The 23,496-nt window shown below is 40.2% G+C and overlaps 1 protein-coding gene and 1 pseudogene across 1 annotated transcript; both read right to left on the reverse strand.

Moving 5' to 3' along the window:
• Positions 1–18,543: 18,543 nt before the first annotated feature.
• Positions 18,544–21,018, reverse strand: LOC4341118 (O-fucosyltransferase 1-like; annotated as a pseudogene).
• LOC136351212 (O-fucosyltransferase 1-like) lies at positions 20,951–23,175 on the reverse strand (the record flags this gene model as incomplete). Its single annotated transcript, XM_066311737.1, has 4 exons — positions 20,951–21,581; positions 22,664–22,752; positions 22,868–22,944; positions 23,046–23,175. Coding segments are annotated over 4 exons (351 nt in total), but the record flags the coding sequence as incomplete, so codon positions are not given.
• Between the last annotated feature and the right edge of the window lie 321 nt (positions 23,176–23,496).

Raw genomic sequence — 23,496 nt, forward strand, 5'->3', positions numbered from 1 at the left:
GAGAATATACAGAGCACCCTACAAGATGCAGGTCTTTCTGGCAACCTGCTCGCACTACTAAAAAAACAATCTTCTATAACACCTATGTTTTATTTTTTAAGGCGAATCTAAAATTTTCTGCTTGCGAAAATATCGAGAGGTCCCAAAATTCTAGCCCAATAGTATTATTTTTTACAAGCGAATCTTAGAAGAGAACCACATACAAAAATACGCTGATTTTCAGCAGCGGACCTCTTAACATGCTGCCTGCAAAAATCAATTTTCGCATATAGTATGTTAGGAGCACCACCTGGCAAAAAGAAAAAGAAATCATTAAAAACCGGCCCTCCCAGCCACACACAGCTCCCTTTATATCTTCACAACCCTCACCTCGTCCGCACTTTTCCTCACTTCATCCACACGCTTGGCCTAGACATCCTCCTCCGCTCCACTCCCTTCTGCTGTAGCCACCGTGTGTCGTCGACCACGCACACCCACATCTGGCGGGCCTTGGGATGGTAGCGGCCTGTGGCCTCCTATGATGACAACCGTGACCAGCTGCGATGACGACAAGATGGCAACCGCCACGACGATGACGCTGCCGGTCGGGGGTGTGGTCCTCGAGAGCGCAGCATCGAAATTCAGCTGCTCCTCCACTCCCCTCCCCTAGTACCCTCCCTCTCCTAGATCTGGCCCAAGGGGAGGGGGGTTGGTGGCCAGCAAAGACAAAGGAAGGGGGAGGGGATGACGATGCGGTGGAGGAAGGGGAGGCACAGTATGGTGGAGGATCGGGAGAGGAGCACGGCTCGGCAGTGGCTTGATTCGATGGTGGGGCTCAGCAGTAGGGGGACGATGACGGCTGCGAGGACGGTGGCTCGGCGACACGAGAGAGGCAGCGGTGATACGTATGGGAGCTCTAAATCCATCGGGCGGCGGTGGTGCTCAGTCGGTGCTCGGTCTTCGTCTCTCGGTGAAGGCAACGATGACTGGGAGCGGCTCGGGCTACTTCTCTCGATCGGTCCCTTGTTTGTCCATAAGGATATTTTGGGTATTTTTAAAAAGAAGGCCTAGCCTAATGGTGTATTGTAGAACAATTGATAAAGTCATCGGTATATATATCATAGAAATCGACAATGTTGATGGCAAATTGTTAAGCTCGAATAAACTAAGTGGTATAGAATAAATTCTTAACGAAATATTCGATGTAAGCCACTACAAGAACCAGGCAGCTGCTGTTGTAAAAAAACAAATAAAACTTCCTTTTTTTCAGTAACAAATACCAAATAACGTTTGTCCATATATTAAAATATTGTGTAGACAAAATGTCATGGCTGGCATCTGGCTGCCCTATAGCAAAATCTTTGTCATGCGTTCGCGATCCAACGATCCCACGGGTGTGAAAGGGCCACCATGGCGGGACACGTGTACGGCCAGATCAACCGCAGCACGAGATCGGACGGTGGGGTAGCGGATACCGGAGCATAATTAACTGGAAACTCGGAGATCTTTTTTGCAAAAACATCGCTGGTGTGGCCCACTAATTCTTTAGCAATCCCACAGGATTTAGAGAGGTTATTAATATATATACCCTCCGACCCTCGCACACTCTCTTCCCTATATAAGTTGAAGCTCACAATTTCTTGACTTGCCGAAGTTGTCCCAAGTACGAATCGGCATATGCCACATTGACATCTCTCTCCCCCACTTGATTTCTTGATCTTAAAAAGCACACAAGACAACTTTGTCACCAATGACAATGCGGAGGACACAAACACACACCCACTCTACGGCAGTCCGATGTTCGTGCACACGCATGCCTACAGCTAGCTCGCCAATTCATTGGTTAGGGAGAATGCCAAATTACCAAGGGGACACCACCACCAGTGCCCGCATTGTCTACGGAGATAACACTCCTGATGTCTCAGAGGCACCTGCGCCCTAGCCGCATGTAGCCAGGGAGGTTGTTGGTTCGCATGCCTCCTGGGGGATTATCCAACTGAGCCCACTCGCTGTAGCTTAATTTCTATGGCGAGATGCGGGTCTCGCAGGAAAGAGAAGCCACAATGGCGCCATCCTTCTTCGACGAATATGTTGATACTGCTGTCCGCTTCTGTTCCAACTGATCTCGTGGATATTTCTCTGCAACATCTGCGTGATTCAGCGCGGCGTTGAGGGCTGCACAGCAGCCACATGCTTTTGCATCTTCCAATTTCTTTCATTTGTTTGATTCTGCAGCTTGCTCCTGCTCTTGGGAATGAATTAGTTAATTTCTTTATTTTGAATATCTGTATATGCGTCTTTCAAAAGAGAAGAAAAGATCCGTCATCTAGTGTGCATGGTTAGAATTTTTGTGAATGAATATCTTTGTTCTCTATCCCCAACCTGAAATTTGATGAGCACCTTGCTTCTTCCTTCTCGGCCTCTCGGGTGTATGCCCCGTTGGAGCCCCGGTAACCCGGTGGGGGCAGGGAAGGAAGGAAGGCTGCCTCCGACGGCGGGGACGGGGACGGGGAGCGGGGGATTTTCATTTGCACGGGGGCGGTGACGGGGGCTCAGTATCCATCGGGGTGTTTGTATTATAATTTGGCTTTTCGTTAGTATATCTGGACAGGCCAAATTATTTAAAATAGAGCTTGCTGAAATTATTAAGTGGTTTGCTTAAGAGAGGTTTGGAAAATATGTGCACAGGAATTTGCACTGCATTATAGAGATAATGTGTGCAAATTAATGTGTACAGGGAGAAGATGTTGTATGCGTGCAAATGGCTGGGAAGCTGACTCTGTCAGTTCGGAAATCATGGAAATCAAAGCCTTGTCGTGTTTGTTTGATACTTCCTCCGTCTCAAAATGAAGCCATTTTTGAGGTTGACACGGATATTAAGAAAGTAGATGAGAATGATTGGAGAAAGTGTGTGATTGGTTGAAAAGAGAAAGTAGGTGAAGAAGAATGGTTGTGATTGGTTAAGAGGAGGAGGTAGGTGAAGAAATAGCTTCATTTTAGAACAAGACACTATGCTAGAAATAGCTATATTTTAGGACGGAGGGAGTAGCCGATCGACCTGAGCTGCTGTTGGGTTCTGCATGGTCTCCTGTATGGAAGACAGCGAGGACGGCCGGATAGTGAATGGCTTGTAAGGGCATTCCAGTGCAAGGACGTGGCGTTCAGCCTCGTAGCAAAAAAAAAGAATATTCCTAGCCACGTAGACAAACTGTGTGGCCTGCTCAAGCGCTCGGAGCCAACTTGAGCTCCCGGTTCCTCATCAATTATGCAGGTGGGGTCCATAATGGAGTGACGCGTCGTCAGTGAGGTGGAAAGAAGCAAAGAGGAGGAGTACTAGTATGCAGAGATGGGAAACAGTGGCGGGACACGTCGTCAGTGAGGGGAAAGAAGCAGAGAGTAGTACTAATATGCAGAGATGGGATACAGTGGTGGGACCCACTATGTTATAGTAGTACTAGTATGTACTAAGTAGTAGCATGCATTGTAGAGTACGTAGCTATCTTAGTTCTTGGATGTTTCTTTTGTCTAGGTGGCAAAGAGGAACACTATATTTTTTTGGCGCACTGTTAATGGCCTAATGAGGAGAAATGTGTATCGTTGCAGTAGAGGCATGCTGGTGCTGATCTGAAAAAGCAAAAGCAGGAGCCACACGTGCCGGATGATTTCGCATTGCCAGGGCACAGCCGTGTATGAGGATTGGCTGTATGAGACCCGGAGCTTCGGCGTTGGTTTCCGTCTCATGAGGCTAATTAGTTGATGCGTACGGCGGCGAGGAAGTTAGACATGATTTCTTTCGGTTTGTTTCTTTCTATAAAATCGTGTGGGACCGATTAGGTCTCACTACAAGAAAAATACTTTGTAGAGACATTTTTCTGGTACTGTAGAGGCATTTATCAAATGCCTTTACAACAATGTAGAGGCATTTTAAAAAATATCTAATAAGTGTTTATGGTGAATTGTCTCTACAAACGAAAAGACATTTTATAAAATGTCTATAAGATGGTAGATGCATTTTCTAGAGACATTAAATTGTACCGCAAAAATATAAAACCAGTCCAAAAAAGAAAATAAAATAGTTTCTTTGCTTTTGACAAGTCTTGAACTCATGATCTCTTTCCTAAATGACTAAATATAAGTAACTAAAGGAACAAACATACAAGTAATGACATGGAGTTGAGTTGGTTAGTGTATTGAAGATTAAAATGATTTAACGAAAGAGATCATGAATACACTAACCAACTCAACTCCATGTCATTACTTGTATGTTTGTTCCTTTAGTTACTTATATTTAGTCATTTAGTACACATTATCATTCTAAAAAGTGTCTCTACATAGTTTAAAATGTATCAACAAAATGCCTTTACATATTAGACGTATTTTATAGTGTCAAAAGAATGCCTCTACGAGATAAAATCTAACAAACTGATCTAAAAATGTCTCTAGAGTAAAAGTTTTCTAGGCAATTTTTAAAGTGCCTCTATAAAGTGTCTCTACACTATAAAACTTCTAATTTTAGAAGCAATTTGCAAAACGCCTTTACAAAAGTGCCTCTATACGAGGTTTTTGTTGCAGTGTCTGCTGTAGATCGATAACCGGTATATATACTGATGAGGGCACATTAGAACACCCTCAAACAAATTATCAATCTACTACTGATGAGGGCACATTAGAACACCCTCGAACAAATTATCAATCTACTATTTCCTTTTTTTTTTACTTTCTTGTTATTTTCTATTTTATTTTCATGGCTGAGTTCTGACAACCATAGAATTTAGTTAATCTTTACCGTTTTGCACTGAAAACTGATCGTGCTTCTCCACGAAAGCGAGAAGAATATCCTTTGCTAGTTTGCTCGGAAACTAGTCGTTCATTGTCACGTAAGTACGATATTTATCTTCTTTGCTAATTTACTTGTAAATTAGTCGTGTGATTCCGCGAAAGTGAATTAATCTCGAAATCGGTTCCGCTAGCCGGTTTCGATCTATCGATTTTGACGACCCCGTTGATTACACCTCAAATAGTTAGAGGTGATCTTGTGTTGACCTAAAAAAGCATCAATAATGGCCCCGTTGTCCACAAACATCCCAGGGTAGATCATACCGCCGTGCTTCCCCTGTCAATGCGGCACCCTTGCTAGTCCATCTCAAATCTGCAATTTCTGTCCTCTAGTTGAGCCTGGCACCGAGAGGGAGTCATACAATCCTATCCACCAGTGCAAACATTTTGCAGGTTGTCATTTACAATCATAGAACACCGGTCAAAATGAACAAGTGTTGCATTCATGCATCAATCCTGAATTTCATTCAGATTGACATTTGAAGGATGTATCATAGTTGGATCTTGAACCATGCTCAGCAATTTGGTCTTGTGTACTTTATAACTTAAACATATCTACCAATTCTGATTTTTGTTGATATATATTCTAATTCGTAAGTACCGATAAAATTATTTGAACCTCACCTAGCTAGCTATGAGTAGTTCATTTTCTTCACGGGGAATATATCTTGTGCATAAGCTTACTGCACACTCTGTGCACACCAACTAATAATTTTTGCTAAAATTTTTTTAAAAAAATTACATGTACTTTCAATAGTATTGCAAATCTTTCTAAAGTATCAGCTTCATATCCATTATAGTTTAGCCATTAAAAAAAGAAAAATTATGACAGTTTTAAGAGTATATATATCTGTTAAAATTCTGAGAGTTGTACATAAGTGTAAAACTATTAGAAGTTGCACAATCTTTCTTAAAGAATTTTTAGTAAAAATTATTAGTTGGTATGCACGAAATATGTACCGGAAGTTTGTGTGCACGAAATATGTTCCCTTTCATCACCTACCAAACATGCATAGTTGGAAGCAATGGTCGGAAACTAATAAATAGTTATGAATACTGTTGAAAGCCATGTATAAGTCCAATAATAAATAAGTCCAATAATAATAAGTCCATCTTTCCTGGGGAAATTAATGCATGGATTATTAATCGAGCTAAGTAAATAAGGTGTCTCATCTCTTCTACTCCTATATATAACACTAGAGGTGTGGGGATAGTTTGTGAATGCTATTGCAAATGAATGTAGAAAGCTCGATGCTACAATGGGACAGGGAGGCATCAGGACTCTGTGCTGTCCAACCAACTGAGAATTCTTCTGCAGTTCATCGCATCATCTACGCGTATTTCAACAGAGCGAGAGAAAGCAGTGGCCTCAAAATTCTTTGCCAACCATAGAGATGATTACTCGATATGCTCAGCAAGGCCACCCGACTTAGCGCACAGAGAGGTGCCTATGTGAAATAGCAGCTTACACAGTCTATGAACTTAATTAATGGTTCCTCCTTTTTTTTCTTATTTGTTGGCACCAATCTCATAACAAAGAAATGGATATTAGGATTGAAAAACACACGAGCAGAATATATATAGTATCTTCTGATGTAAATGAAGTGCCCTGATGCAAGCCATTTGTATAAAAATGACCATGGAAATTATATATGCTAGAATACAGTGTTTAAGAAAACCAAACTCTTGCTAACCGCGAAATCATTTTCATAAGACGAAACAATGATTTTACAGTCTTTGTTGAGTAGGTATGGGGACCACATTTTCTTAAACTTTGGTACTTCTTGGTTAAATTTACATTAAAATGATAATGTTTGCAAGACAATTTTGGTTCTCCCTTTTACAGCATGTTGGTCTTGGGGTTCTTGTACCGCAATGCCTGGATGTCATCTTTTGATGAATGGTGGAGCCGAACCAATGGTTTGGGTGGTGGAATTATCAGGAAGGGTTTGAACCATTGGAATTAATAGATGGGTCTTAGCCCATTTAAAGATTATTTTTTTAGAAAATTATAAAAGCCCCACCTTATGAGAGAGTATGCATGAGTAGTTTAGAAGCCTATTCTAAGAGAGAGAGACCTCATTATAAGGGATGATGCTCTCCTAGCAACTTGAGACATGTGAGGTAGAAAGAACAACGGGAACACACGTGCGCGCTCGCTCGCTTCGCTTCACCTAGCGTGGCGAGGCAGTGCGTGTTCACGACGTACACATTGGATTTTTTTGGAAACACTCCAAATAATCCGGTTACGCAAACACTCCGAATAATCTGGTTAGGCGGAGTGGAGGTCGTCATGCAGGCGCCCTGGTCAAGCGTCCTGATATCTCTAGTCTACTCCATCCCGCTCGCCGAAACCTTCACCTTCGACGTCCTGCACCAGGAGAAGGCGGCATTAAGTTTTTTGGGAAGCGTTTTGTGCAACTGCTCCCGATTCGTACATAACGGCTCGTCTTCCTCTTCGCTGAAGTGTTGCGCGCCGTTGTCAACGCACAGTACCACGAGTCCTTCCTGCTAAGTAGCTGGTTTTTTAAAACCCTCGGTACACATTCAATATTTTTCGCATATTCGACCTGTTCATGGTTTATTGTCTAGTTTATATGTGTAAATCGTATATATGATTATGCTAGTTTATATATGCAATGTCATAATTTATTTATGAAATAAATTAAATCATTATGTGCTTATATATTCAACATGAACAGCTTGATCATCCTTGGGGCTTGGTCTATTTCGAAACGTGGGAATGATTTTATCTTCAAAGGTTCAATGTAGTATCTCTGAGTTTATCAACCACCTTGATGGGAATTTATTTGAAGAAAAAATAATGTTAGCAAATGCCAGCAGGATAGCAAGTAATTAGAATTAATAGGAACTATCAACATCAAATCTATTGACTCCACTTATGTATGACACGGTCTCACACATGTGCTTATTTAAAGAAGTAACTGCAGTTAGTAAGTTTGACATACTAATAGAAAACTTCAATTTGTTTACTAATAGAAAACTTCAATTTGTTGAATAATAACATATTGTCGTGGAATGACAGTGCACCTAATATATAAGTGGGAAAACCCATCACCTTATTGGCTAGCTTTTAGATGGGAAATATTATTTACGATCCTATAACTACAATTAGTATCATAACTTGACAAGTTCAACATATATGGTCCGAGGGACAAAGTGTGTGAAGGTCTGATGGACCGTGGGTGCCTGCGGGGTCTGTATACCTACGGGACCATGGGATACTATGAACGGTGAATGGCTGAGGGACACCAATATTGTAGATGGGGAGATTGGTGAACAGCTGAGAGACAAATGTGTAAAGGGAGAGATTGTTGAATAGTTTCACATTAATCGTGTAAAGGCAAATGACCTAATATATAAGTGGTGGACCCCTTACCTTATTGGCTACTTCCTCCGTTTCATAATGTAAGTCTTTCTAGTATTGCCCAAATACATATAGATGTTAATGAATATAAGCATATACTCCCTCCATCCCAAAATGTTTGACGCCGTTGACTTTTTAAAAATGTTTGACCGTTCGTCTTATTCAAAAAATTTAAGTAATTATTAATTCTTTTCGAATCATTTGATTTATTGTTAAATATACGTTTATGTATACATATAGTTTTACACATTTTACAAAAGTTTTTGAATAAGACGAACGGTCAAATATATTTAAAAAAGTCAACGGCGTCAAACATTTATAGAAGGAGGGAGTATGTGTGTCTAGATTCATTATCATCTATATGAATATGATCAATGCTAGAAAGTCTTATATTATGAAAGGGAGGAAGTAGCTTTTAAGGTGGAAAAAGCCCTTTTAGGATCCTACACTATTATTACTGCCGCACATGTCGCTAATAGCAAATTCATTCACTAATGAGGTTGATATCTAGCTGCAATAGTTTCCACAGGTTATCCTTAGGGCATAAGAGATAGCTAACAAAATCAATAACTTGGCTATACTACAATGACCCATTGCGAGGTGGGCGACGGCACAGCGTGGCCCTAAACATTCCGTGTTTTAATTCAATGCAAGACGTTGTAACATATTTTTTGATCTCTTATTCCATTTCTTTTACATGTTCGCCCATTGTTACTCTACTAATTTGAGTGGAACATGCTTATTTTTCTTTGGTTTCGATAGGCTCTTCCATGATAACAATGTGAGCTTCAAAAAATTATAGCTTAGGATGATAATTTGAACACACATTTTAGGACTAAAGATTCTAATTTTCTGCTTAGTAAAGAAAATCAAATAACTACATTAGGATGCAAACTGCTGTTCATTTTCGTGTTTAGCACCGCCGGCGCCCCAAATTCTTATGTATGCACAGCACAATCTTGCTCCTGGTAGCGAAACTAATAAATAATTGTGCATTAGTCTTGATAACCAAGTCCAACAACAATAAGACCCTATTTAGATGGGACTAAAACTTTCAAGTCTCTATCACATCGGATGTTTGGACACTAATTATAAATATTAAACGTAGACTATTAATAAAACCCATCTATAGCCTTGGACTAATTCGCGAGACGAATCTATTAAGTCTAATTTATCCATGATTAGTCTATGTGATGCTACAGTAAACATTCTCTAATTATGGATTAATTAGGCTTAAAAATTTTGTCTCACAAATTAGCTTTCATTTATGTAATTAGTTTTGTAGGTAGTCTATATTTAATACTCTAAATTAGTGTCTAAATACAGAGACTAAAGTTAAGTCCCTGGATCCAAACACCGCCTAAGTCCCATCTGTCCTATGGAAATTAATGCACGGATTAATCGAGCCAAGTAAAAGTGTCTTATCTCTTCTACTCTTATAACCCTAGGGGAGTGGGAGTAGTGTGGGAACGCTATTGCAGGCACGACGTGCAATTAGGAAGCTTCATGCTACAATGTGACTGGGAGGCATCAGGAGTCCGTGCTGTCCACTGAAGGAAAATCCCTGTGCAGCTCATCGCCTCATCTCTGCATATCTCGATAGTGCAAGAGAAAGCAGTGGCCACAAAATTCTTTGCCAACCACTGCCGCGCGCCATAGCCTACAGATAGAGTCCGAGGGATGATTGATTACTCGATATGCTTAGCAAGGCCAACCCAACGTTGCCCTGCCAGCTCTGATTCAGTCACTCCTATGCATAGAAGCACATCTTAGCGCACAGAAGGGTGGCTTTGTGAAATTTCACATCCGGCCGGGCAGCATATATACACAGTCTTTGAACTTAATTAATGCTTTCTCCTTTATTTAATTTTAGGAGAACACACCAGCAGAATATATTATCTTCTGATGTAAATGAATTGATTCATGAATGCGATTTGTATATAAATAAACATGAAAAATAGATGGTACAATACAATGTAGGATCGAGCAGTAAGAACTAAGCCAACCAGAGTAGGGGTTGAATGGTTGTATTATCCAAAAACGAAAACTTTTAGCAGAATTAAAAGTTACCCTCGAATCGATGTCGATCGGTCTGACCGCAGTTAATCTGCCGGTCTGACCGTGCCAATGCTGTCGGTCTGACCAGAGTAGATTGCCCGGTCTAACCACCCCGAAGTAGCCGCAGTCGCCTGATCCTACCGCTGGTCTAACCGCTGCTATCCCACCGGTCTGACCGCCGGTATCCTGTCGGTTGAACCGCCAAACCCGAACATACAAATCGAAGAAATCTCAAAGTATATGACAACTTTATTACTTCTCTCTTTGTTTATAAAGTGCAACAACAGCACTCCTCACGAAAATCTTGACTAAACTCGAAACCCTAACTATTCTCTCAACTCAATGCTCTCTAAAGCAATACCGGGAGACAACACCCTCCCTTTCTATATATACCCGAGGTAGGCAACCTAAAGTTACGAACCAAACTTGTACTAGAAGTGCTAATCCACTAGGAAACATTCCCGTACAAGAAACCAACTTTAAAAACTCCAATTGTATCAAATTTGGACTCCTTCCAAATTCAACTCCGCATCCCGTACGCACACAATACCTCTATTGTATGCCATATGGAATCTTCACCAACTACATGCATTGATCTTTATACACATGAATCATACAAGAAACCATATTCTGAGCACAAGCTATCTCCAACTTGACTCATTGATAGCAAACAACAGAATTACATACGCATAGTATCCATCTACAAGTCGTAAACATGAATTATCCACGGATATCCAATGAAACAATCCGAAACCAAAACCGACACAGAGTCGGCCGGTCAGACCGGCGTGTTTCGAGCGGTCTGACAGGCAACCAATGCCCGGTCTGATCAGACCCGACAATCAACTATCCCTGTTCATCACCTGCAAATCCAATCATCTCCAAAACCACTTTGCCGATAAACTCCAAATATCAAAATCAATAATCTCTGATGCCAATTGGTCATCACAGAATAAAAATCAAACACACTTTGATTTTACATAGAATACAATGCTTAGAAAAACATAAAACTTCATCGAACCCTGAAATCATTATCGCAAGAAAAAAATAATGATTTTACAGTCTTTATTGATTCGGTATATATGGGGATGTACCACATCTTTTAAAGTAAAATTTGGTACATCTCGATAAAATTTAGTTAAAAATACTACTCCCTCTGTTTTTGTTTCGCATTACAAGATGTTAGGATTTCGAATAAGTTCATACATTAATCGATGTAATGTATCCAAATTCATATAGATGTTAGTAAATCTAGAAAAAAATGAAGAAGCCAAAACGTCTGATAATATGGAACGGGACAAGCAATATTTGCTAGACAACTTTGGTTCTCCATTCTACTACATTCAGTCTTGGGGCTCTTGCACCGCAACCTTGGATGTCAACTTTGATGAATGGTGGAGACGAATCAATGGTTTGGATGGTGGAGTTATCAGGAAGGGTCTCAACAACTTGATCATCCTTGGAGCCTGGTCTATTTGAAAACATTAGAACGATCGTGTCTTCAATGAATCTCTAAGTTTATCAACTAACTTGATGTTGACAAGTGAGGAAGCCGCCCGGGACAAAGAGGCTCTCCCTAATTATGGTCCCCAGCTAGGGCCATTTATTTTAGTTATTTTTGGTTGTGTAACGGCCCTTGTGGTCGGTTTTGGTGTTGTTAATTTGATCCTATACTTCGTGCTGATCTTTGGCGTGTTTGGATGCCTTACTTCTCTATAGATGCAATTATACACATCTTATGTATTCGCAAAAAACTCCTAATATATCCGGCAGATTTCATGCCGTCATTTGCTTCAAAAAAAAATGTATTCGCAAAAAAATTGTAAATTGTAGCCAAGCCTTTAGAAGCGGGGATCATGCTTGTGTTTGCGAGATAGACAATAGAAATGAACAAGGTCATTTTCATCATCCTAGACTATGTAACATCAACCTGTGGTCCTAGTAAACGTGTTTCTATTTACAGATATGTAGAAGTCAATGAAGCACTTCTCAAGTATGACTTACAGTGAGACCCAAATTTACATTTTGATTAATTTTTAGAGGGCAACATTGTGAACACATGATTGCAAAGTCAGTATCTGGTGATAGAGCAGACAAAAAACTTTCTCTTGTTTTATAAAAACCATATATGTAGCAGATGAAACTTTGAGGAACAGTAATATATCATGCTAAGTATTAGCCCCCCGCGTCGTTTTGGGAATTTATTTGAAGAAAAAATAATGTCAGCAAATGCATGCAGTACAACAAGCAATTAGAATGAATAGGAAACCATCAACATCTAATCTATCGTTCCGGATGATATATATGGCCTCACACATGCTTATTTATAGAAGTAACTAGTTGGCACCCCGCGTCTTTGCCGCAGGTTTTATAGTTTTATCTTCAAACAAAATCATAGTTTTAAAAATATACGATGATGTAGATTTGTATATGCCTTATATTATTACAATTTATATTTTCTTTTTCCAAGTGTCATTGTGTGTTGTTATAATATATAAATATTATTTTCATGTATAATATGGGTATCGTTATAGTTAGACAATTTGCATCTCTCTACTTCACTCAAGTTTTTTCTAAAAATAGATTCAGGTAATGATATCAAATAATTATATGCTATCTTATTATGCATTATAAAATAAAACACACATATTAAACAATAATTTGAGTTGTATTCGGAAAATATGGTGTTGTGCACAAAATATGTAATAGTGCTATATGCAATTGTGAGATGGAGCAAAGGGAGGTGAATGGATAACTAATAAATAATTGAATTGGATAAATAAGTAGCTTTTTAATCCAACGATTATTATCTTTGTACTAATATGATCTAATTACTTAAAATTGTTGATGAGGTGACTTCTCTAACATGTCTTGCTTTATAGGAGTAAATGCTCCTTAGTGGGTATTAACTATATAGGAAGATAGTATTGTGGTAGGTTATTACTATTTGAACTTGGTGTAAGTTTGACATACGAAAGTACATGCTTCCTAACCAAAAATACTGTACACAACCGTAACAGCAAGGTGATATAAACTTGAACCTTGAAACGCGGTCGGTCGATCCATCACTTATTATATGGGAGTAAAGCTTTAGTACCAGTATGCAGCACAGTCTCTATGTTAAATGACTGCCACGATTATGGCTCCCATTTTCTAAAATTTGAATTTCAAGATAAGTCCAATCCAATATTGACATAAATAATTTAATTTATACATGTAATCTATCACATCTAGAAATTCACTAGTAATTTTCAAATTAGTTTGTGCATTAATCCCTCGTCCATAAATCAACCGAGATATACAAATCAACAATTCGAATATACATTACCAAATAAACTATTGTGATAAATACTTACAAAAGAGTCACTTAGTCCTCACCACAAAGAAAACTGCAGCGAAAAAGAAAATCTAGCCAAGCTTCAACTCCACTCCCATAAACAGCTCAATTTGAATCTAAACCGAAGGTCTTCTCCTTCAGAATCCTTCTTTAATTGAGGCTGAAGATTATTGCAAGGTAAGTATATAGAATACTCAGCAAGTCATGCAATAAGTATGTATGTGAACAAGAAAACAAAGGATGGCAAATCTAAAGGAAGTCGAGCTGCTGTGGCGCGGATCCTGATGCGACAGCGGCGCTCGACTAAAGGAAACTGGCGTGGAAGCCGGTGGAGGAGCTCAGAGGTACACATGTGGGCTGAAGTTGACGCCAGCAGACTCCAACAACTGAGGTCCCGACAATGGTGGCTGTGACAACAGTCCAGCGGGGTGGCGCCGCGGCAAGGACCGCGGGGATGTGTGCGTCCCGGCGAACCCCACGCTACGACGCTGATGCCGTGTGGGGCAGCCAGTGACTTAGGGCTCCAAACTGGTAAGTAATTAGCCAGAATCTAAATGAGCTTTGCTGAAATATTTTTTTTGGGGGTGGGGAGTTCTGATTTTATTGGGTGGATTGGAGTTGCTGATTTTATTTAGGTGGATTAGAGTTCTTTTCTTTCAGGGTGGTTTGGAAATTTGGAATTTGGGAACTACGTTGCTACGATGGAAACTTACCGGTGGAATTAGGATGAATAGAGACAACGGACGAAAAAATTATCGAAAGCCCCCTGAACTATTGGGTGAGTACGAATTACCCCCTAAACATAAAAACCGGATATTTTTCACCCTCAACTATCGATACCGGATGAAAAACCCCCCGAGCAGCTTTGCAAGCGGTTTTGGTCTACGTGGCAGTCCAGTCAGCAATTTTTTTATTTAAAAAACGATGGGGCCACCAGTCAGTCTCCAAAACTAGTATCCCATATACTACCGCATGTTTTGGAAGTGCAGCTTCTCACACCCCCTTGCGGAGGACCTTGTTCTGGAGCCCTTCCTCCGTACACCCCGACGTCACGCCGAGCCGCTCGAACACCTTGTCCATGGCGGCGGCGTAGTCGGAGCTGGCGAACAGCGGGAACCCGTGCGTGGTCTGGTCGCCCACTCCCTGAGCACGAACTCGGGCGTCTTGTTGAGGCAGGCCGACCAGTTCACCGCTGAGCCGCCGTCGACCGTACTGGATCCGGCCAGGAGCAGCCCGCCGCCGTTCATCGTGGTGACGAACGGACCCACCGAACTCGTAGAGCTGGTTCATCGACGGGCCCTCGAAGGATGTGTAGTCCTGGCGGCGTGAAGTAGTTGCCCTTCTCGATGACCACCACCTTGTGGCCGGCCCCCGGCGAGCACCGCGGCCGCCACGCCCCCGCCGCAGCCGAAGCCGACGATGGCGCGCGACGTTGCACTCCACCCGGCACACGTTGCGCGCCGCGTCATCGGTCACCGCGAGGCCTTCTCCGCGAGGGACGATGGGACGCGTCCGTGAGGTTGATGGTCTCGACCACGCCGTTCGTCGAGTGGCCGCTTCGTCAATCTTTGTCTCCGAGCTCTCGTCAATCTCGTCATCACTGCAGCTTTGGCAACGGTACAAGGTTAATCATGCAGCAAGAGAAGGACAAGGCTCATTCTAGAAGCTCAGACTTGGTGCACGACTCGCGCCAAAAGATCTGTAGCTCCAATGTCATGTGTTGTGCCAGTGCCACGCTCACAGGCGAACGGGCAGGGTGCTGCCATTATTGACATCATAGGTCCGCGATCGGCCGCATGCGGTGGCGCCATGGCCTGCGCAAGACGAAGCGCTACGCGTCCAAAGCATGCGGTAGTCTATGGGATAATAGTTTTGGAGACTGACAGGTGGGGCCCGTTGATTAAAAAAATGAATTGCTGACTAGACCGCCACGTAGACCAAAACCGCTTGCAAAGCTGCTCGAGAGGGGTTTTTCATCCGGTATCGATAGTTGAGGGTGCAAAATGTCCGGTTTTCATGTTTAGGGGGATAATTCGTACTCACCCAATAGTTCAGGAGGGTAATTCGTACTTTTTCCTTTTTATTAGGTATATGTATCAAATGGTTTGGATACAATCTATATGATTTCCTAAATAAATTAAGCCATTTTTCTTTTTTTTTCTTTTTTTATACAACACCAATAAATCTAATTATATATATACACACACCAAATCCCTTGTGTGCGTCAAGTGGTAATCATATTCGCAAAACAAAACTGAAGAGAGACCGCAGAATGAGTGGTGAGACAAGAATGCTAGTTTTGCATGTAGTCCATGTAGGTCCATTAGGAAATGGAGGCATTGGGAGTCCGTGGTCTCTGCAAGGTCTCGCCACGCGCACCAAACATTTGTAGCTTGCCGACGAGAGAAATGATGCGAGATTGGTAGATATGGTTGTTACTGTTCTACTTCTGCTGGTACTTTGCGTCTCACGTACAGATGGCAACATGCATGTAAGAGTGATGATTTGTTAATGTGCCAAGAAAACAAGTGATGGTTTGTTTTTTTTTATGAAAAAAGTGATGATTTGTTGTTGAGAAATTAATTTTACAGTGCTCCCAGATTAATGTTGGCTGGTAACTCCACTAGATCTGATGGCCAATATACCTATTACTACCTGAGAGGTGGGAGAGAAATAATAGCCTAGTAGCCAAGCGTAATAATAGTAAAACGCATTGATGGTATGAACGAAACAAATACGGTCATTAAGCGAATAATCTCAAAGAAAGTAGAAATAATTATGCTGATTAAAATATATTCGAAAATTCATGTTCAAAATGCATGTTCCAAATCAACTTATTTTCTCCTCCCATATTTGAAGAAAATGGTAAATGGATTCTTGTAGATGGTACGTTCAAGTTTAGAAATGTGGAATGTAAATGCGTGTTGAACCAAAAGAATAACTAGATATTTCAAATTTTAATCTCTACATGGCGATTGATTGTTTTAAATTTGGCTGATCTCTAGTTTACTCTTAAATTTAGTTTGGTGATTATTTCAACTAGTAGTTAGGTTGTGCCGTCGTGATGGATGACCACACCACACGCGAGCCTGGGATGCGGACGGGCGTGAGCAACTGGGCACATGGCCTACTTGCTAGTACACTACTTCCTCCGTTTCACAATGTGTGTGTGTATATATATATATATAGCATTAATATGAATATAGAAAATAGCTTACATTGTGAAACGGAGGGAGTATTAACAAGCGTACTAATATAGCAGTTCTCGTATTGAAATCATTCTGAATCTGGTTGGAGAACCGCGCTGATCGAACTACTGGATCATGCATCCTCTGGACGCTTTGCTTGACGCATTTCAGGCAACGAAAAATTAGCCCTTCATCCAACTATATCTTACGTCCCATCACCCTTCAACCCCCAACAATCCCGAATTTAACGAGGGCTCAAAATCTTTTATCCTCAATATTAATCTCTACTAAATAACCTATAAATACTTATATTGTTGGGAGTACAACCATTGCTTTTCTGATATCTCATATATATTTGCCCTAGTATTTTTTAGAAGCAAACGTTTTAGCAATAATTCGCGAGGAGCTAGCAATATCATGAAAATGCATACACGCAGTCCTACATATGAAATGTTGGTTCCCGATTAACTGAACAGAGTACTAACACTACTACAAAACATTAAATAGATACCAGAGTAGATATAACCGGCACCTGTAGTGTCTTCCCCCCCCCCCCCAACGGGGCGCGCGCGGGGCAGCTCGCCAAAACCGTAAAATTGGCACCAATTACTCTTGTCGGAGAAATGTGTCGGTTTTTCTCTAAAATCCGGTATCTTTTCTTTGCCATCCCATCGGATTAGTTGGTACGAGGCCCACCCTAGAACCAGCACCTTTGTGGTCAAAGAGGTAGGTGTCGGTTCATAGTTAAGAGCCGGCACATTTCTGCCTTCACCCCTGTACTAACTGTTGGTACCTGTTAGAGGCAAGTGTCGGTTTTTAGCTGTAGAAACGGCACCTATGAGCTAACTACATATATACAGCCCTCACGAGAATAGAGTGGCGCCTCTCGTTCTTGCCCGATCAGGTAAATATTCATTATTTCTCATGAGGTTTTGCTCGATTTTTTTGGGAGTTTAGTTAAAGATTGAAACCTACTAGGTAAATATTCATTATTTCTCACCCTGTTCACTCTTGCTTATTGATTTGAGTTATCGTGTGCAACGTATGCATATAAAATACGCAAATTGAAACAATTATGTGTTGTTTTACAAATAATTCAAGTGACACCCTTTGAACTCATGAGAGCACAAATCAGCACATCATTGCCCCATAATTGAATTGCAGGTATTTAGAAGATATTATTAACATTTTAGTTAATGTTCTTTTACCTTTCATTTGTCACTGATTTCACTAGTTGTATATGTATAGGTGACTCTGTTCACTTACTAGTTTCAGATGGCTCATGCAATCACTCACTTCGCATTAGCAAAGGTGCTTCATTGTTTCTTTTTGTGTTGAATAACTATCGTAAAGGTACTATTAATTAAGTTAGTATTTTGAGGTCTGAGCCTACTATATTTTATCATGGATTCACTACTGCTTATAATTTTGTCTTTCTGCATTTGTCATACGGCATACAGTTATCCCAAGGCAGTTACACGCCCGATTCCCCGATGTGCCGTGGATTCTCGTTAATTACTAATCCACCGCCAAATTGTTATATGCTAAACCCGAACACAACACTATATTTCACTTTTGTCCAACCATTATCGCACATATCACTCTATCCCTCACCCAAAGAATTATAATAAAATATATGACTTCTTTGACTTTATTTTATTTTGCACGCAGCACATATTTTATTTTATATTATTTTTTCTGGGCATAGTAAAACTCTCTCCAAACCCATTCACAACCCCGAAAGCTAAATCTCAAAATTAACAGAATCTCATGCAGAGATCTCAAACCCATCAAGGCATCAACCCTTCCTCCAAAAACATCATAGCCAGGAGTGATGAACAATCTGTCCTTGAGCAATAATATATATACAACCTCCGTCCTAAATTAATGGTCGCTTTGACTTTTTTATTGTAATATTTGACCATTCATCTTATTTAAAAAGTTAGTGTAAATATTAAAAATGATAAGTCATACTTAAAATACTTTTGATAATAAAGCAAGTCACAAACAAAATAAATAATAATTCCATGATTTTTTGAATAAGAAGAATGATCAAACTTTACAAACAAAAAATCAAAACGACAAGTATTTTAGGACGGAGGTATTATCCTATTAGTTTCCTAGTTATATCACCAACCATTCAGTTTGGCTGGTGGAGTCAGTCTTATTAATGAATTTCACTTCTATATCTTCTTCACTCTGGAACTGACTCTCAATAACACCATCCATATCGTCGGGTGGGCACTGGTCTGCATTGCTCCTTGCTTCTGTCTGGCAGAAGCACTCTGGCCATGAGTTTGTGTAGAAAGACTCTGGATGGATGCGCTTCCGCGGACCGCCAAAATGGGCATTGAACATGAGCTGCCTGACCCTCTCCTCATAGCCAGATGCACGGCCTTCCTCCCTGTCAATGAATATCCTAGCAAGTGCCTTCCTGTCTGGTGCGATCGTCGTTTGGAAACCGTGGTACAAGCGATGACCCATGAGGTTGTGCGCGAAGTTGCTTGGCCCATCATATGTGGGTATGAAAATGTCCGACAGGAGACAGACCATGTAATCCACTGCCGACCACGCTAGCCCTTGGGTATTTTCTTCCAGCATTCCAGTTCCAGGTCCAACCGTACTGTGGTTTTCTAGATGTGGAAACATGGCCTCGAATGGCTTCGTGATCATGAGGCGATCCCCAGCAAAGAGCTTGCTAGGAGCAAGGTAGATCCTTGTTGTGTTGTCAAATCCCATAGCACGTAGAAGAAGACCCACCTACAATGTAAAATGATAGAACATTAGGTTACTTCCATTACAGGAACAAGGTCTCTATTTTTGGACCTCAAACTAAATAACCACAAATGTCCAGCTTAGTCCAAGGGCAGAAGTTCTCTAGTAATCTGGTTTTGTGTGGTTCAGAGCACCAAAAAGGTAGACAGGCGTGACTCCCATATTTCTATACACATTTCAGCTTTGCTCCTTATAATCATTGTTTGTAACCAATTGTTGGTCATTTAAAACAAAAATGTAATGCAAATACAAAAATGTATCCATGGAGCTCAGCTGCAAAAAATGTACTAGCATATACTTACAGGACTAGGTACTGAGCCTAAATCTGCACCCCCATTCAGCACAGTTAACTTTTATTCTGGGCACACAAATTAAATTGTATAGTAGCAGTCAACAAATTATCAGGAACAAGAAGATTAAGTACCTCTTCTGGAATTAAAGGGAACTTTCCAATGAGCCTTCTTTCCTTGTAGACAAATCTCTTTCCTGGATAACTTTTTCCCTGATGCTTCAACAGAATTTTCTATTCAGCTGTAAGTAAGTCGTAGTGCCTGCAGTTTTCATTTTGAAAGTAAGGTGTGTGTCCAGCAACATTAAAACTGCATATATAAAATTTTCATGTAAAGGTTATCAACAATAGTCAAAATTACTCAATTAAATAAGAGTACAGTTTTCCAAAACTCTAGAGTATCAAGGACTGAAAATGGCCATAACGCATAATGTTCATGGATAATGTTTATGACTTCATCTTAATAATTTGATATCTATGAATGAATAAATGTTACAATTTCCACATAAGTCATGTTGCCCTTGTGAAAACTTTCATAAGACTAGACTAAAGATAAAGAATTTTGGGGAGGATACGATTCAGCATTAAGCAATCACACAGTGGTTTAATCAGTCATACCTGGCAACGATATCCAGCTCAAACCAAGGATGAATTGACATGAAATGGCCTTCTGAGTGGAGCTTATTAACTATCTCACTGCTTGTTTTCATGATATTTGGCTTAAATCGTAGTGCATGATAATTCACCCTGCATCTCAATCTCTGGAGCTCTGGATCATCGATTTCTTCTGCCAAACGGTGTGAAAATGGAGTCAAATATATAGCCCCATGCTTCTTTATCTTCTCCATAGCAACTGTTCTGTACCAAGTAACTGGTGCATATCTAGGTGGTAGAATCTGTAAGGATGAAACGTTTCCCAATAAGTATTGCACGTAGAAAAATTGATTCTTCAAAGGTGGAAAAGGTGGCTATAGTATAACTGAATTTAGTGTGCTATTCACCTGATGGGCTCTGAGATTCTTGGTATTTCCCTTTGCACTGATTTTTGGAATGCTCATAACAATCTGAACATCATATTTCAATGTCTTGATGAAGTGCCGAACATCATATATATCTAGAAAACCACTGGGAGCATATAAGTGTAAAAAATAAGTAAACTCACAGTCATCGTTTGGCTCATGCTGATTATAGGCCGTTACGGCTTATCAGCAACCCAAAAAATAATTTGTAAAAACAATTACATATATATGTTCTTAGAAATTTAAAAGTAAATGCTGGAAAACAAACTACGATAAAAAAACCCCTAAAAGCACTTCAAAATAAGTTATAGAACTTCAAATTTTGGCCGGCTTATGAGGGTAAACGATGGGAGTGTTCCAAGTACCATCAAGCGGATGATTCAACATAAATAAAGTTGAACAAGGTAATTACAAAGCCATAGAATAAGTGAACTGCATGCAAATGTAGAAAACAGGACCTCATCATAGTTACCAAATAAACTACTCCCATTCTGAATTGATCAGCGCATTAGATGTTTGCACAAAAAGAAGTCCTTCCATTCTGAATCGATAGCGCATTAGATGTTTGTACAAAAACCAAGGAGGAGAAAATTGACCCCTAATCCATTTAATCAGTGCATTGAAGAAACAAAACTGTTGCTTCGGTGGACGTGTGATTCAGGCGTGAAGGGATGCAGTGATGCCCTGCATGCAAACGGTCGCATGCGCATTCCTGCACCGAAACATATACTTCACATGGAGAAACAAAAAGACACTAGGAGGGAGTAACTAATACGCTGGTCATTTCCGAGAAACATCATTTGTGAATGGAGGGAGTATCTTACAAGCAATGCAGCATACATTATATACTAAAGCAATAAGTTCAGATGTTTTAACTTTTAATATTGGGTTTGTGTAGCTCTAAATAGTAATTTTAAACAGTAACATCTTCCTGATGGTGTTAACCAAAGACAAGTAAAGATTTAAAAGCAATTACAAGTGTGTGAATAATATAATCTTTTAACAAAACAGGTTCAGTTTTTATAGTAAGGATTGTCAACAGTATAATCTTTTAACAAAACATGTACAGCTTTTACATCTTATGTTCACAATTTGTCATACGGACCAAACTTTCAGGCAGGATTTTAGCTGTAAAAGATCATCCAAGAGTACAATGAAGTAATCTTTCCAAAAAAAAGGTCTAACACGCAAATTTGAATAAATTAATTTATAGACAGTTTTTCAGCATTCTATTAGTGTGCTACCCCCTATCTCAAAATATAGCTACTTTTGGAGTTTTTATAGAGAATAAGTAGACAGGTAAAAAGACTAGAATACCCTTCATTGATTATCCCGTTTAGTGGGAGTTGTGTGGGGTTGTGGAGATGAGGGGCAATTTGGACATTTCATCACTACAAACACCTCATTTGAACTCTAGAAGTAGCTATATTTTGGGATGGACGGAGTAATATCCATTAACCTGACTACTAATTATCTACTACCACCTGCCTCAAATACTTGTACAAAGTTAATCAACATGACTATATGAAACACTTGGATTATGTCAATACCTGATGGTAATCCAATGCCCAATAATAGGCGTAAAAAGCTTTATGAAACTAATCAATTAATGCAAACTGCAAAATATTTGCTAAGAGAAGTTCTGTAGTGAATTTTGGGGGGAAACTGCTTTTACTTTGTAGAAAGAAAAAATACTGTTGAGGCAGGAGTCATAAAGAACACAGGGTTTATGGTAATTATACATGCAGCAACGATTTTCCTAATTAAAAGATAGACCATTTCAGACTTACATACCTCTCATCATGCCAGAATGAACTTGTGGCTAACTCTGGCAGCACTAGCGTAGCATTCATGATTCGTGCAACAACAACAGCATCACATATCTACAAAATAAAGACAGCATAATCCAAAATTTCTCAGCTATGTTACCATGAATAAATAAAATTTGTATGCTGAAGCATGCTGCGTTAGAGACAAAGTTTTTCGTATTGATCATACTGCACTATGCTGTTTGCTCAAGCCGCCATTGCACCGGACACGCAAGTACCCATTGCTCTCAGATTCAGATGGTGGGGCTGCAAGCAGAGAGAACGCATTTCAGAGTTCATTTTGCCATCACCCTGAATGGCATAAGACAGGACCAGCAACTTCTGGGAGGATACAGAGAGGAACTTACGAGGCCAATAGGTACGTGGTGCAGAAGATGCTCTCCAACCATTTGAATATGCAGTTCTCCACAACTTATTTACATCAACATCCTTGAATAGTAGCACTGATGTCAGTAGAAGATATGATTTGGCAGAAATTTAAATAAGCATCGTATATATACAGTCCGCTTAGATGCATTGAGTATAACTTTTTTTTTTTAACAAATCAACAAGCTGCCAATTTCATTGAATAGAGAATAGAGAAAACTTTACAAGTATGAAAGGAAACACAGCTCGGACCTTCAATCTAGGCAAGCTAAGAAATTAAAAAGCTAGCCAGCTACCAAGATGCCTCGCACCAGCCAACAACCACGTTTTGGCCTTCTCTTTGATTTTAGCCAGCAGGCTCCCCAATGATAGCTCCTTATGCTGAAAGATTCTACGGTTTCTTTCATTCCAGATTTCTCAATTGACCAGGAG

This window comes from Oryza sativa, chromosome 6, assembly GCF_034140825.1.
Source record: "Oryza sativa Japonica Group chromosome 6, ASM3414082v1".
Taxonomy (NCBI): domain Eukaryota; kingdom Viridiplantae; phylum Streptophyta; class Magnoliopsida; order Poales; family Poaceae; genus Oryza; species Oryza sativa.